The following is a 15,611-nucleotide window of genomic DNA, read 5'->3' as shown; positions in this document are numbered from 1 at the left end:
CCCACCTCAGCCTCGTGAGTAGTGGGGACTACAGGTGTGCACCACCATGCCCAGCTAAACTTTGTATTTTTTATAGAGTTGGGGTCCCCTTATGTTGCCCAGGCTGGTCTTGAACTCTTGGGCTCAAGTGATCCTCCCACCTTGGCCTCCTAAAGTGCTGGGATTACAGGTGCAAGCCACTGCACCCAGCCCTGAAAGTATGTTTCAAAGTCAGTTAACATGATCTCAATCTATAAAATAATCTAAAATTGTCACCATTTTTTTTCTCCCTTATAAAATTCTATGCCATTAGAAATGAGTTCAAAAGGAGACTTGCTGCCATTTTCAGTCAGAAATAAAGTTAAATGGGCAGAAGTAGTGTGTTGTAGGATAGGTGGAGTCATGGTTATGGACGGTCTATAAACCCAACTTGATGATCTTGACAAGGGTTGCACCCATAGTTAATGGTATGATACCTCCCTTAAAGTGTTAAATACCTTCAGAAGGAATTTGACACCATATGTATTGGTCATCTACAAGAAGATACCTTCCAGGAGTGCAAGGAGTTTGTGAAGATACTGTTGGCTACTGTCAACTGAGAAGTTACCTTGGTAAAGAGAGAAGCCGAAACCGTGGGTATCTGACCAAGTGCATTGACCTGGCTCTTGAATTTGAAGCACATACAGTCTTTGCTGCTTGGTTTGCTTGGCAGGTTCTGTGTTTCATGAAGGATAGGTAAACAAATGGGTTCTCTGGCTCGATTTGGATCATTGTTGATGCTGATGATTCTCAAACCGATGGGCTTCAGAATCACATGGGGAACTTGTTTGACATAATGTATTTATAAAAATTCATCACCAGAGATTCTGAGTTTGGAGGTTGAAAACCTGCATTTTAATTTGGGCCTTATCTACATGTCTGCAATTTTAAATAATAATTCTGGCAAGAGGAACATCAGACTTGAGTCCTCTTGCAGGTCTCTCCTGCTTTGTGAGTTTTGAGCTATTTGACCTCTCTTGTTCTTACATGCAAGGCAGATGATGATTTTGGCTGAAGTGCCTCCCTCACTGGGTACTTGTTGGGATTAGAAGGAGCTGATGGACAGAAAAAAAGGCAACCACAAAGCTAGAGAAAGCTCTGTACAGACAAGAGGCATTTATGGCATAAGTTCTTCAGCTCTGGTCTGAAATTCTGTTTATAGATGAGAAAAAGCTTAGGACAGGGCTTTTGTATCCTGAGAATTCGGAAGGGCATTCCTTCAGACAGGCTTTGGGTGTTTTGTAAAATAAGTAACAAGTTCTTTTAGTATTTCCTTTTCAGCATGGTATATGGACAAGTAGAACTCCCTTCTGTCTTCAGGCTGTTACGTTTATCCTGTTTTTGTTTGCTTTTAAATGAAGATTCAATGTCTCAGATTCATTGATTTAAAAACCCATATTTTCTTCAAGATTTACTCTCTAGAATGTGAAGGGTTTTGAAAAGGAAGCATTTTTCTTTTGCTCTAGCCAAGGTGATCCTCTATGGTTTTTCTTTTAAGGATTGTTTTAGAAGATTGAGTATAAAGGACTCCTTTTGTGATGTTGACCATAGTTCATTGCAAAGTCCACAAATAAAAATCCAAGCTTTAGGCCTGATCAGCCTAGTCAGATTAGCTTGCTAGCATGTGGGTGACCCAAATCTGACTGTTGATAACAGAGAACATTGCTTTGAAACAAGCTGAACCTCAGTCTGTGATCAGTGTTGTGAACCACCCGTCATTTTTCTGGTCTGGCACTGTTGTAATATGTCTTTTTTTTTTTCCCCCCAGACAGTGTTGCTCTGTCACCCAGGCTGGAGTGCAGTGGCACGATCTTGGCTCACTGCAATCTCCACCTCCCAGGCTGAAGCAGTTCCCGTGCCTCAGCCTCCCGAGTAGCTGGGATTACAGGCCTGTGCCACTATGCCTGGCTAATTTTTGTATTTTCAGTAGAGATGGAGTTTTGCCATGTTGCCCAAGCTAGTCTTGAACTCCTGGCCTCAAGTGATTAACCTGTCTTGGCCTCCCAAAGTGCTGGGATTACAGGTGTGAGCCACCACTCCCTGCTCGATATCATACTTTTGAATTCACACATTTAGTTTGTAAAATGTCAAAACCAGATGAGTTCATATTTATTTCTGTATCTGCATGACGCTTGCTGCTTTTTTTCTCTTCATTTTCACATGCGAGGGTATAACTGAATATTCAGAGTTTTCTCTAAAAGCCTGAAGGGATTGTGTACTTTTACATTGAACTTGACTGCAGTTAGAACCATTAACCTAGATGACTTCAGCCAAATTATGTATCATTTTTGTTTTTGTTTTTTTGAGACAGGGTCTCCTGTCACCCAGGCTGGAGTGCAGTGGCACAGTCATGGCTTATGACAGCCTCAACTTCCAGGGCTTAAGCTGTCCTCCCACCTCAACCTCTCTAGTAGCTAGGACTGTAGTGCACACCACCATGCCTGGCTGGCTAATTCTTTTGTGTGTTTTTTTTTTTTTTTTTTGAGACAGTTACGTTCTTGTTGCCCAGGTTGGAGTACAGTGGCACCATCTTGGCTCACTGCAACCTCCGCCTCCTGGGTTCAAGCGAGTCTCCTGCCTCAGCCTCGAGAGTAGCTGGGATTACAGGCGCCCACCACCATACCCAGCTAATTTTTGTATTTTTAGTAGAGATGGGGTTTTGCCATGTTAGCCAGGCTGGTCTGGAACTCCTGACCTCAGGTGATCCACCCGCCTTGGCCTCCCAAAGTGCTGGGATTACAGGCGTGAGCCACCATGCCTGGCCAATTTTTTGGTATTTTTTGTAGAGACGGGGTTTGCTATATTGCAGGCTGGTCTTGAACCCCTGGGCTCAAACAATTCACCCATCTCTTCCTTCCCAGATGCTGGGAGGTGTGAGTCACTGTGCCTGGCCCAAATTGCTATATAGCTGTGACTTGTGAAGGTCTGTTCCCCCTTTGGCTTAATCTGATTTGGGAAGTAATGTTACCTTAGTCCTTGGAGTGCAGAAGCTTTCTCTGTACTCTATTGAGGTTGTATCCGGTAGCTTCATTAATTTGGTTATCTAGATGAGCAGGTCAAGCCTTAGAGTCAAATTTCTAGGCTCCTCAATCTAGAACCTTAAATCTTGAGGTGTGTGTGTATGTATCAAAATGTAAATAACTCGTTTCCTTGTATTGGAGGCTCTCAGGTTCTGAAATGTGAAATGAAAATAGCCTTCATAGACATGTTTCTGAGTGTGAGTCGGCAGTTCTTTGTCCTGTGACCATTTGAAAGCAAACCAGGTTACCCACCAATGCCTAGAACTTTGTAAGTGGCATCAAGGGATAAATTTATAATTGTAAAATGACCTATCAGCAGTTTGGGGCTCCGTGTCATGGCCCATGCCTGTAATCCCAGCACTTTGGGAGGCCAGTGCAGGAGGATTGCTTGAGCCCAGGAATTTGAAACTAGCCTGGGCAACATAGCAAGAGACCCTGTCTCTATTTAAAAGATTTTATATATATATATAAAGATATATGATCATATATATATATATATATAAAGATATATATATATATATATATATAAAAGGCAGTTTGGAATTCTATTTGTCTTGCCTTATTTACTTTTTAAAAATTTCTACCTTAGTTTTTTCCTGGTTTACTTTGAGTGTTTTTTTTTTGCAGTCGGAGGAGATTGTTGGTGAGGCTGGGTGTAGGTATGAGGCAGAGGAGGAAGAGTAATTTATTCCATCTACTGAGCCTTTCATTACTTTCTGTTTTAGCAGTAGAGTGGGATGTGGGAAGCTTTTGTTGGGTGAGAGTCAGTCTATCGGTAAATCTTCAAAAGCTGGATTTGTGGTTCTTACCAGTTACTAAGTCTCCAGTGGAGACAGATTAGTTTTTAAGATTTAGCCTTAATGGATGATTCACAAATTGCAATGCAGAGTATTGAAGTTAAGTCCAAGGTCAAGCACACAAGTGGGTAAGACTGAACATATGAAGTGGGTGTGTGGCTGGCACCCACCTCTGACCTTTACTGAAATAAATGAGGAAGACAGTGCTGTAAGTGTAATGCCACGGACCAGGAGTTAAGACCAGAGTCCTCTGCTAGGCCCTGCATCTGAAGTCTGCAGAGCATGGCTTTTCATTGGCTCAGTGAGGAGTTGAGTCCTGGTTCAGAAAGTTACTGAGGTCTGTAAAAGTCAGTGGGATACTGGAACAAGAAAGAGTGGGAGAGTGTACAGTTCCCAGCAAACATTGCCAGTGGAGGCTGATTTTCACCAGTGAAGGGCAGTTTTGATAGAAAAGCACAGTGTCTCAACTACTTTTGGTTTTTGACTCTGAAAGAGGAGGCTTTGGCAGGAGGAATAATACAAGTGGCCTACCACCTGTTTGGCTTTTTCCCCACAGGTTACAAGCTGCAGGGAGGGCCTTGCTAATTCTAGTACCTCCATCCCCGAATCGTCTAAATGTATTTTACCCAGGACCTGTCATGGTTTATCTGAGTGATCAGTTTCCTTTCTTCTCATGCTTATTTATCATGTTCATATTTATATTTTTCATAACAGGGCCTGTTTATATATTTTGAAGTAGTTCTAGTGATTTTAAGATCCAGCAAAACTTCAAGGTCATCTGGATTTTGGTGTTCTACTTAAGTTTTCTAACCTGATACAGTCTTTTTTTTTTTTTTTTTTTTGGTATTTTGTATGTTTTTCTACAAAATGTGAGAGAGTTAAGCATGTATAATTATATATGACTGCTGTTTTCACTTTGAAATTTTAAATCCTGCTTGGGAGAATGGAATAAGCTGTTGTGTTTTTTGCAGGCAGCTATGGGATATCCCAATTTGTCCCTCCCTCCTCCTTAATTTTGAAGCCTGAGAGAGGAAGTAATAATTTTCTTTTTTTTTTTTTTTTTTTTTTTTGGTAGGGATGGGGTTTCACTGTGCTGTCCAGGTTGGTCTGCAACTCCTGAGCTCAAGTGATCTGCCCTCCTCGGCCTCCCAAAGTGCTGGGATTACAGGCCTGAGCCACCGTACCCGGTCTGAAGAAGTAGTAATTTTAAGATTCAGTGTTGAGTGAAATAAATGTATTCTTAAAAATTTCTAAGAGTCTTTAACTCTCTGACCTAATATTTAATATTTTCCCCAATCATTAGGAAGTGCTTTTTTGTTGTTGTTTTTGTTTTTTTTCCAGGTAGGGCCTCGCTCTGTCACCCAGGCTGGAGTGCAGTGGCATGGTCACGGCTCACTGCAGCCTTGACTTCCCGGGCTCAAGTGATTCTCCCATCTCAGCCTCCCAAGCAGCTGGAACTGCTCAGCTAATTTTTTTATTTTTGTAGAGACAAGGTCTGGCTATGTTCCCCAGGCTGGTCTCAAACTCCTGGGCTCAAGCAGTCCTCCACCATTCCTGGCCAAGAAGTGCCTTTTTTTTTTTTTTTTAAAGTAGCTGCTGAACACATGAGAATCTGCCTTTTTTTTGAATCGTGTTTTTTTTTTTTTTTTTTTTTTCTTTCAAGACGGAGTCTTGCTATTGTCACCCAGGCTGGAGTGCTGTGGTGCAATCTTGGCTCACTGCAACCTCCGCCTCCCAGATTCAAGCGATTGTCCTGCCTCAGCCTCCTGAGTAGCTGGGATTACAGGCACACACCACCACGCCCGTCTAATTTTTGTATTTTTAGTAGAAACAGGGTTTCACCATGTTGGTCAGGCTGGTCTCAAACTCCTGACCTTGTGATCCACCTGCCTCGGGCCTCCCAAAGTGCTGGGTTTACAGTCGTGAACCACTGCGCCTGGCCTGAATCATGGTTTTTTCAAACCATTGGCATCTGAACCTGTAGCTCTCTCTGGTAATGTTGTGTGGTTTTAAATGTCATGTGAGCTGAGTTACTGACCTCAACCTACTGCCAGCTAAAGGTGTGATCCTGTGATACCAATCTTGAGGGTCCCTGCTAGTTTTAGCAGTTAGTGACTTCTCTCTTGTTTATTTTTGTTTGAAAAAGAAAAAGGCTCTCTTTTTGGCTACAGAGTTGCATCTTGAAATTTTTGACAAATTACATAGAGCTGAAGAAGGATATAAGTTTTGATATCTTAAAATCACAGGGTTGAGGCTTGAAAGGACAGTATTTGGCATTGCAGCTAAGTGGGAGTGTGAGGAAGTGCCTTCTCTAGGGCAGGTAATTGCATCTGTTAATGTGGCCCTTGGGCCCCTGAGTTGCTGCCTTCCAATCAGAATTTCCTTAGCATTAGCCAAGTGACACCTGAATTAATCTCAGGTAGGACTTCTAACTTTTTTCCAAAATTATTTTTGTGCAGAAGTTTATCTAGGAGATTTTTCTTCTGAATGTCATCCTCCCCACTTGTTTTATTATTACTGTTTTTTTCTCTTTTTAATTTTTTTTTTTTTAAATAGAGACATGGTCTCACTATGTTGCCCAGGCTGATCTCAGACTCCTGGGCTCAAGTGATCCTCCTGCCTCAGCCTCCGAAAGTGCTGGGATTATAGGCGTGAGCCATTGCGCCTGGCCCTGTTACTGTTTTTCTAACCTGAGTTACTTAGGATATTTTCATTCTTTTTTAAAAAGGTGGGAGTTTTCTGAACTTTTCCTTAGCTAAAAAGTGGAATGCATCTTAATATTTTCCTTTTTTTACTCACATAAAGAGAGGGAAAAACATATTTAATGTGACAGAATTTAGTGTATTTTAGGCCACATTAAAATACTGATAAATGTATTAATCAGTGAAAATAGGTTATAGTGAAAAATGTATACCATTTGATTAATAAATATGTGTTATTGGAAAAACGCAAGAACTGCTGTAAGAATTGCTAACATTGTGTTGGAAAATGAATATACTAAGCTAAGAAACAATGGGAAACTGTCATATTTAGGGCCAACAGCCTTTTTTTTTTAAAAAAAAAAACCTAATTTATTAATATCTAGTCTAATAAACCCTGATTTATAGGACCTCTGCACCTTTTTTTACTTTTTTTCATCCATTCTTAATATTCTACACTATGACAAAACCCTTTGTCTCCATTATTGATGAAATGGGAACAGACTTGTTTTTCTATGTTGGTGTTCTCTGAGTGGTGAAAGCCCAGGGAGAATGTTTTGTTTGGTGGTCACTTAGCATTTGAAAACATCCACTTCCTTGTGACTTAGCTGGGTATCTTTTAACATCTGGAAGCCACATCCCTGACTGAAATCTCTGGAGACACTTACCTTTCACCAACTTGTCTGCCGAATTGCGCCATGGACCAAGATTGCAGTGGCTGCATCAAGTCTAGGCCTGCCCTGAAGTCTGGATTTGTAATCCCCCATTTCAAATGGGGCAGAAGGCAGAGGAGCAGAGGAGCCACTGTGCCTTTTGCTGTCCTGGAGCCAGTTGGCCTTTTGGTTTTGGTGAACCTGCTTTATAAGAGGACTCCCTGGCATCTTCCAGTTTCCCGCTACTTGTTTTATGTATTATTTTGTGTCTGTGTTTGTCCTGGCTGTTTGTGCTGTAGCTCCTTTCACTGTCTGCTGTAAGTTCAACTTCTTCAATAAAAGAAATGTTTCAAATTGGATGAAAAATGGTTCTGTGATTATGGTTTGTGGGATGGGTTCTGATGCTTCATTTATGTTCTTCATATGGAATTCTGTCTCATTTCCCTGGTTCTAAAAGTGACCAGCAGACCCAGAGTTCCGTCTCGACTTCATAAAGGAGCTGTCTTGGACTGGGAACAGCTGCCGATGTCTTTGTTGAGATGGGAGTTGGAAAGTGATAGCACTTTGCCAGACTTTGCCAGCAAGATTAACTGAGGAGATCAAATTTGAGTCAGGGTGAGTGAGCGTTTTGGGTGAAAGTTGCCCTCCAAAAGATTGGATACCTCTGCTGAAGACCTCCACCTGACCTCCAAGGCTGGAGAGCAGCTCTTATCTGTGTCCTGGCCGGCTTTCAATGCATGTATCCTTAAGTCACCTGCCTCTACAAATTGCTACAAACCACTCGTTCCCCTCTCATCCCTAGCATGTTCCCTCAGTGGCTGCTCTGAATTCTCACCCCTGTTCCAGATGGTACTCTCCTCACCTGCCTTGCCCTGCCCCTCTTCCATCAGCTCCAGACAGGTCAACTTTAGGGAACAGATTGAGGCAGATGGATGTGACTTCTGATCTGACCTGTTCTCCAGTTCTAAATATCAACCTAGTTTTACATCTCAGCCTTCCCTTCCTTCCCTTAAGAGTTGGAGGAATGGTACTTGTCTTGGCCTCTCCCCTCTTATTCCTGCCCTTTTCTTTTGGGTGGTCTCTGTTGCCAGCAACCAGCATTTTTTTTTTCCACTTGGTGTTTTACCTCTGTTCATGAACATACATAGAACCACTTTCTCCTGGTGAAAGACATTTCTCTTACAAAATGTTTAGTTTTGAAATAATTAAAAATATATAAATACTACTATAAATAACTTTCCTTTGTCCAGATAGACTAATTGTGAACATTTTGCCACATTTGTGTTGTTATACATGTATTTGTTAAATCATTTGAGAATTACATCATGCCCTTTTACCCCTAAATACTTTTAAGTGTACATTTCGTGAAACAAGGACATTCTCGTAACCACAATACCGTTATCAAAAGCAGAAAACATTAATGTAATATCTAATAATACAGAGTCCATGTTCAAATTTTACATAATTTCACTGAATAACAGCCCTTGCAGCATTTTTGTTTTTTCCCAATTTGGGATTCAATTCAGAATCGTGCATTGCCTTTAGTTGTTGGGTCTCTTGAGTCACCTTTCATCTCTAACAGTTCCTTAGCCTTTCTTTGGTTTACGTGGCATTTTACTTTGGCCAGGCGCGGTGACTCATGCCTGTAATCCCAGCACTTTGGGAAGCCAAGGTGGGCGGAAAGCACTTGAGGCCAAGGGGCTGGAGGCCAAGGGGCTTGAGACCAGCCTGGCCAACATGGAGAAACCCTGTTTCTACTAAAAATACAAAAGTTAGCTGGGCATGGTGGCATGCACCTATAATCCCAGCTACTGAGGAGGCTGGGGCATGAGAATCATCAGAACCTGGGAGGTGGAGGTTGCGGTGAGCTGAGATTGAGCCACTGTACTCCAGCCTGTGTGACAGAGTGAGACTCTCAAAAAAAAAAAAAAAGCAAAAAAGCCCAGTTATTTTGTAGAATATCCTGTAATGTGGGTTTTTCTGTTCGCTTATGATTAGATTCAGATGATGTATTTTTTTTTGGCCGTAATACTACCGAAGCAATGTGCCCTGCGTGTATCGGATCAGGAGGTGTGTGATGGATGTCATTTTGTTCCATTGCTCATGGTGGTAAGTTTTTTTTTTTTTTTTTTTTGAGATGGAATCTTACTCTTTCACCTAGGCTGGAGTGCAATGGCACAATCTTAGCGCACTGCAACCTCCACCTCCCGGGTTCAAGCGAATCTCATGCCTCAGTCTCCCGAGTAGCTGGGATTACAGACGTCAGCCATTGTGCCCAGGCTATTTTTTCATTCTTTTATAAAAATTGGCATCATACTGTGCACCCTTTTTTGCATCTTGTTTTTTTTTTTTTTTTTTGAGACAAGGTCTCATTCTCTCACCCAGGCCCTGGAGTGCAGTGTTGTGATTACAGTTCACTACAGCCTCGAACTCTGGATGCAGGTAATCCTCCCATCTCACCCTCCTGAGTAGCTGGGACTACAGGTGAGTGCCACCATACCCTGCTAATTTTTTTTTTTTTTTTTTGAGACGGAGTCTCGCTCTGTCACCCAGGCTGGAGTGCAGTGTTGCTATCTCCGCTCGCTGCCAGCTCCGCTTCCCGGGCTCACGTCATTCTCCTGCCTCAGCCTCCGGAGTAGCTGGGACTACAGGCGCCCGCCACCACGCCCGGAGAATTTTTTGTATTTTTAGTAGAGACGGAGTTTCACCGTGTTAGCCAGGATGGTCTCGATCTCCTGACCTCGTGATCCACCCGCCTCGGCCTTCCAAAGTGCTGGGATTACAGGCGTGAGCCACCGCGCCCGGCCAACCCTGCTAATTTTTTGTATGTTTTGTACAGATGGGGTTTCACCATGTTGCCCAGGCTGATCTCAAATTCCTGGGCTCAAGTAATCTTCCCGCCTTGGCCTCCCAAGGTGTTGGCATTACAGGTGTGAGCCACTGTGCCTGGCCTGCATCATGCCTTTCTTATTAGTACTTCATGGAAATCCCTCTTAGCTGCTGGAAGTCAGATTCATCCTGATGTTTGGGTGATGTCCTAGGTGCAGGTGCACTGATTTGTTCATTTCTGTGTCTGTAATGGTTCACTTTTGGTTTTTGCTCCTATGAATGATGCAGCAATCACTCTTCAACAGTGGCCTTTCACAAAGGAGTCATTTAAATTACTATCCACCATCCTACCCACTCCACTGAAACACATTTTATTTTTTTGAGACAGAGTTGTGTTCTTGTTACCCAGGTGGAATGCAATGGTGCGAACTTGGCTCACCACAACCTCAGCCTCCCGGGTTCAAGTGGTTCTCCTGCCTCAGCCTCCCGAGTAGCTGGGATTGCAGGTGTCCACCACTGCACCCAGCTAATTTTGTATTTTTAGTAGAGATGGGGTTTATCCATGTTGGTCAGGCTAGTCTTGAACTCCTGACCTCAGGTGATCCGCCTGCCTCGGCCTCCCAAAATGCTAGGATTACAGGTGTGAGCCACTGCGCCCAGCCGTTGAAACACATTTTAAAGATTGCCATGAGCCTGGTGTGGTGGCATGCGCCTGTTGTCCCAGCTACTTGGGAGGCTGAGGTGGGAGGATCACCTGAGCCCAGGAGTGCAAAACCAGCCTGGGCAACATAGCAAGACGCCATCTCAAAAGGTTGCCGTGAACCCTTTTTTAATTAAAATAAAAATCAGAGAATTGCATGATTTAGGCTATAAACATCTTCCATAATCTCACCTGCCAGAGATGACTGCTATTAATTTTGGAGTATATGTTTCCAGGCTCTTTTTTGTGCATGTGCCAATATGTACATGCATATATTCTTAACAGAAATGGACCTAACATTTTACATACACTTTAGCTTTTTCACTGGTAACCTCTTAATTGCCTTTTTCAGTGGCCGTTTCTTTCCCTTATCACCTTAGCTCACTTTGTAGTGTCCCATTCTCCTAGCTGTCTTGTGTGTTTCTTGCTCTTTCTGTCCTCTAAATGTAGCCACTCCTCAAGTTTCAGTCCCCAGATTTCCAGATACTCGTTTTTATTATTTCTTTTTCTTTTCTTTTTTTTTCGAGACAGGGTCTCTGTCATCCAGGCTGGAGTGTAGTGGTACGATCTCAGCTCTCTGCAGCCTCGACATCCTGGGCTCAAGTAATTCTTCCACCTCAGCCTCCTGAGTAGCTGGGCATATAGGCGTGTGCCACCACACCTGGCTAATTTTGGATTTTTTGTAGATATGGGGTCTCAGTGTTGCCCAGACTGGTCTCAAACTCCTGGATGCAAGTGATCCTCCCGCCTCGGCCTATTTTTTTATTCCTAATTGGACAGCCTAGTATCACATGCATTAAACCAGTTTCCCTCATTGCTCCTTTTTCTCGAAGTGGTTCTGGCATTTCTGTTAGCTTGGTTCTTGGCTTCCAAATCTCCTTCCCTTAGGCTGTCTTCTCTCCTTTGGTCCTTAGATGTGAGCTGTTGCCAAGACACTGCTAGATTAGAGCATTCTTGCTTACCGTTTAGCCTTCTCCCTCCAGCTTGTGCTGATGAATTTTATTTTTTATTTTTTTGGAACAGAGTCTTGCCCTTATTGCCCAGGCTGGAGTACAATGGCTTGATCTTGGCTCACTGCAACCTCTGCCTCCCAGGTTCAAGCAATCCGCCTGCCTCAGCCTCCCAAGTAGCTGGGATTATGGGAATCTGCCACCACACCCGGCTAATTTTTTATATTTTTAGTAGAGACAGGGTTTCACCATGTTGGCCAGGCTGGTCTCGTTCAAACTCCTGACCTCAGGTGATCCTTCCGCCTTGCTCCCAAAGTGCTAGAATTACAGCTGTGAGCCACTGCACCTGGCCGCTGATGAACTTTCATAGTTGCTCTTCATTTTGTTCAGACTGTCTGGCCGGGTATTCAAGGTTCTTCTCTCCCATGATTCCTCCCTCTCCTCTGCCCCCAGGACCCTTCAGGTCAAGCCAAGCTGGCTCACTTGGTCTGCCCCCTGTGCGTGTCTTGGGCTTAACTATTTCTCGGCTGTCCCCCTGCCATCCTAGAGTGCCCTCTGGACTCTTGCCTGGTGGGACTTGCTGACGAGGTGGATTGGTGCTCCAATGACCCTAACAAAACGCTGTCATCCATCTCATATGGAGGCCTTGCTGACCCAATAGAAACGTTCCCTTTATATTCCCAGAGCAGAACTCTGTTCTGTCTGCTCTCCCGAAGTCCTGACTTGCAAGGGCACTGGAAGGCAGGTGGGGAGGGTATATGCAGTGGAAATGAGGAGCCCTCATTTTTCTAATCTGTTAATTGTACTTGGACTACCACATGGCCTGCTAAGATTCTTCTACTTCTGTAGAAAGTGTGATCCCCTTTAGAAAGTCTCTGGCATTATGTCAGGAGTAAAGAAACTTGTGAAACCCCATGGCTTCTGCAGGACAACTCTCTATCAGGGGAAGAAAGGCTCAGGTGCAAGCTTGGCAAAAGCTTTTTGCTGGGGAAATCTCTGGGAAAAGGGATGCTCATCAAATGCTTGCTGGGAGTGTCCATGGGCACGGGGCAGCCACCCTCTCCCTTGACCTTGACTTCTTTTCCACCTTTCTGTGACCTGGTTAAGTCAGCCTTCCACGTGGTCCTTACAACGACTGGAGTTAAGTTGACTATGATTCCCTATTCTAGGTCAAGACTAATGTCTTCTGAAGACTTAGCAGAGATCCCTCAACTCCAAAAGGTAAGACAATTATCTGAACTAATAAAGGGTGGGGCATTCCAGAGTCACCCAAAACCTCACTTACCAGCATGGAAGTACAGGGGTTTCTGCATCGGAGAGGGGGTTGCATACTCATATATTTACTGGGCAGGCAAGTGTACTTTTTTTTTTTTTTTTTTGAGACAGAGTCTCACTTCTGTCGCCCAGGCTGGAGTGCAGTGGCACCATCTCGGCTCACTGAAACTTCTGCCTCCTGGGTTCAAGCAATTCTCCTGCCTCAGCCTCCTGAGTAGCTAGGATTACAGGCATGTGCCACCACGCCCAGCTAATTTTTATATTTTTAGTAGAGATGGGGTTTCACCATGTTGGCCAGGCTGGTCTCGAACTCCTGACCTCATGATCTGCCCGCCTCAGCCTCCCAAAATGCTGGGATTACAGGCGTGAGCCACCATGCCTGACGTAAGCGTACTTTTAAAGGGCTGCCTGAGACTGGGTATGGTGGCTCACACCTGTAATCCCAGCACTTTGTGAGGCAAAGGCAGGCGGATCGCTGAGCCCAGGAGTTTGAGACCTGCCTGGGCAACATAGTGAAACCCCATCTCTACAAAAAGTAAAAAATAAATTAGTCAGGCATGGTGGCACATGCCTGTGGTCCCTGCTACTCCAGAGGCTGAGGTGGGAGGATTGCTTGAGCCCGGGATGTCGAAGCTGCAGTCAGCCATGATCTCACGATTGCACTTATCCTGGGCAACAGAGCAAGACCCTGTCTCTAAAAAAACAAAACAAAAAAGCTACATGAGTCAAATGCAATACACCTGAGCCCCGTGAAGTACAGTCTGTACATGGACTCCACTTCTCTACTTAATTTTGTCCAGCAGGTTGTGATTAATGGTGGGATGGGCTATAAGAGTTTATATCAAGCCAGGTATGTATCAATTGTCTGTTATGTGCTTGGGGCTGGGGAATATGGAGATAATTAATACAAATTAGATTAAGATTAAATTAAGTTAAACATGCCCTTGTCTTTGAAAAAGCTCACTATGAGACAAGGAGTAATAACAAGAGCTGTCATTTATTGTGTAATTACAGTTTACTGGGGCTTCACATGTATTCAGGTATCATTTAGGTCTCAACCACAACCCCGCAGGGTAGGGTCTGTGGTTCTCTTTTGCAGATGAGGAAACCTATGGCTCAGGGAAGTGATATGATACGCCTAAGTTAAAATAGCTTCTAAGTTGAGGAGCCAGACAGAATTCCAACCCAGAGCTCTGGGGCTCTGCAGCCGTGTGCTTCCCCTCATGGCTTGCTGCCTACATGTATGGACAGACATGCACATTTACTATGCCTTGAGGGGCAGATATGAACAAAGACCTGGGAATATGGAGGTGGCAGTGATGACTGTCATCTGAAAGTTATGGAAGAGCTCCTTGGGGGAGGTTCCATTTGAGCGAGAGTCTGAAGAGTGGGTAGGGGTTCACCTCAGGGGGAGACGGGCTGGATTGTATATGGGAGACAATGTGAGTAAGCACGGAATGCTTGCTGGGCTTGGGGATGGTGGGGAGCAGGTGGTGTGCCTGGAACATGGTGCATGCTTGAAACTAGAAAGATAGGTCAGAGCTGGTTAGGAAGTACTTTGAATGCTACACTCAGGAGTTGGGGTGAAGAGTGTCAGAAGCAGGGTAAAGTCATCGATCAGATTTGCTGCCTAGAAGCCAGGCACGGTGGCCCATGCCTGTAATCCCAGCACTTTGGGAGGCCAAGGCAGGAGGATCACCTGAGGTCAAGAGTTCGAGGCCAGCCTGGTCAACATGGCGAAACCCTGTCTCTACTAAAAATACAAAAAATTAGCCAGGCGTGGTGACTCATGCCTGTAGTCCCAGCTACTTGGGAGGCTGAGACATGAGAATCACTTGAACCCAGGAGGCAGAGGTTGCAGTGAGCTGAGATCGCGCCACACTCCAGCTGGGTGACAGAGTGAGACTGTGTCTCAAAAAAAAAAAAAAAAAAAAAAAATTTGCTGCCTAGAAAGATGACTGGTGCCAGTGTTGGGAGGTGGATGGGAAGAGAAGGCCAAACTCTGGTCTAAGTTAGTGGTGGTCATTGTACTTGTCCTAGCAAAAGACTAGAGTTCGGGATGAGCAGGGGTGTGGGAGAGGAGGCTTATATGTAGGAGATGGATCCCAGGAATAATCAACTGGAGGGACGGTAGAATGCATAGGAAGAAGAGGGAGGAGCTGAAGGTGGTGCTGAGATTTCTAATTTGGGGTCTGGGTGGGTGGTGAGAGCCTTCACGTGCTCCTCTGTTGGGCTCCATGGAGGCAGGGACCCTCACTATGTTCACAGTGTATCCACAGTGCTGTTTCCACAGTGCCTGGCACTGAGTCAGTGTGTAGAGATGCTGGGCTATTGAATGAACGGTCACAGGAGGATGAACACGTTTGCTCTTTAGTTGGGGCTAAGGTGGGGAGAGTGAGCAATTTAATCCCTTGTCTTTTGGCTTTTTGAACTAAAGGCTTCTCAACTTCCCAAGGCCCAGAGCAATGTGTCTCAGCGAGCAGCACTGCCTGCCTGCCACTCAGGTCATCTAATTGTCCACGTTTGGAGTCTTTTAGGGAAGGCAGCCTTTGATGGCCTGAGCTTTGGTGACCTGACACATTATGCTAAGTATCTATCAGTTTCACGGAGGGGTGAGGAGAGGAAGCATCATGAGGCCTGGAGGGGTGGGGAAGGCTTCTGGGGGGATTT

The 15,611-nt window shown here is 44.4% G+C and overlaps 1 protein-coding gene across 1 annotated transcript in view; it reads left to right on the top strand.

Moving 5' to 3' along the window:
• The first annotated feature begins 7,717 nt into the window (after positions 1 to 7,717).
• The window catches only part of EFCAB8 (EF-hand calcium binding domain 8), a 107,854-nt gene continuing 99,960 nt past the window's right edge, over positions 7,718 to 15,611 (top strand). The window contains exons 1-2 of the mRNA XM_030825422.1: positions 7,718 to 7,802; positions 12,836 to 12,887. Coding sequence (XP_030681282.1) covers positions 12,846 to 12,887 — 42 coding nt within the window. The 5' untranslated portion in view covers positions 7,718 to 7,802; positions 12,836 to 12,845. The remainder of the gene's footprint in view (positions 7,803 to 12,835; positions 12,888 to 15,611) is intronic.

The sequence above is a fragment of the Nomascus leucogenys genome, chromosome 13 (genome assembly GCF_006542625.1).
Source record: "Nomascus leucogenys isolate Asia chromosome 13, Asia_NLE_v1, whole genome shotgun sequence".
NCBI classification, from domain to species: domain Eukaryota; kingdom Metazoa; phylum Chordata; class Mammalia; order Primates; family Hylobatidae; genus Nomascus; species Nomascus leucogenys.
This window is presented reverse-complemented; position numbering and strand designations above follow the sequence as displayed.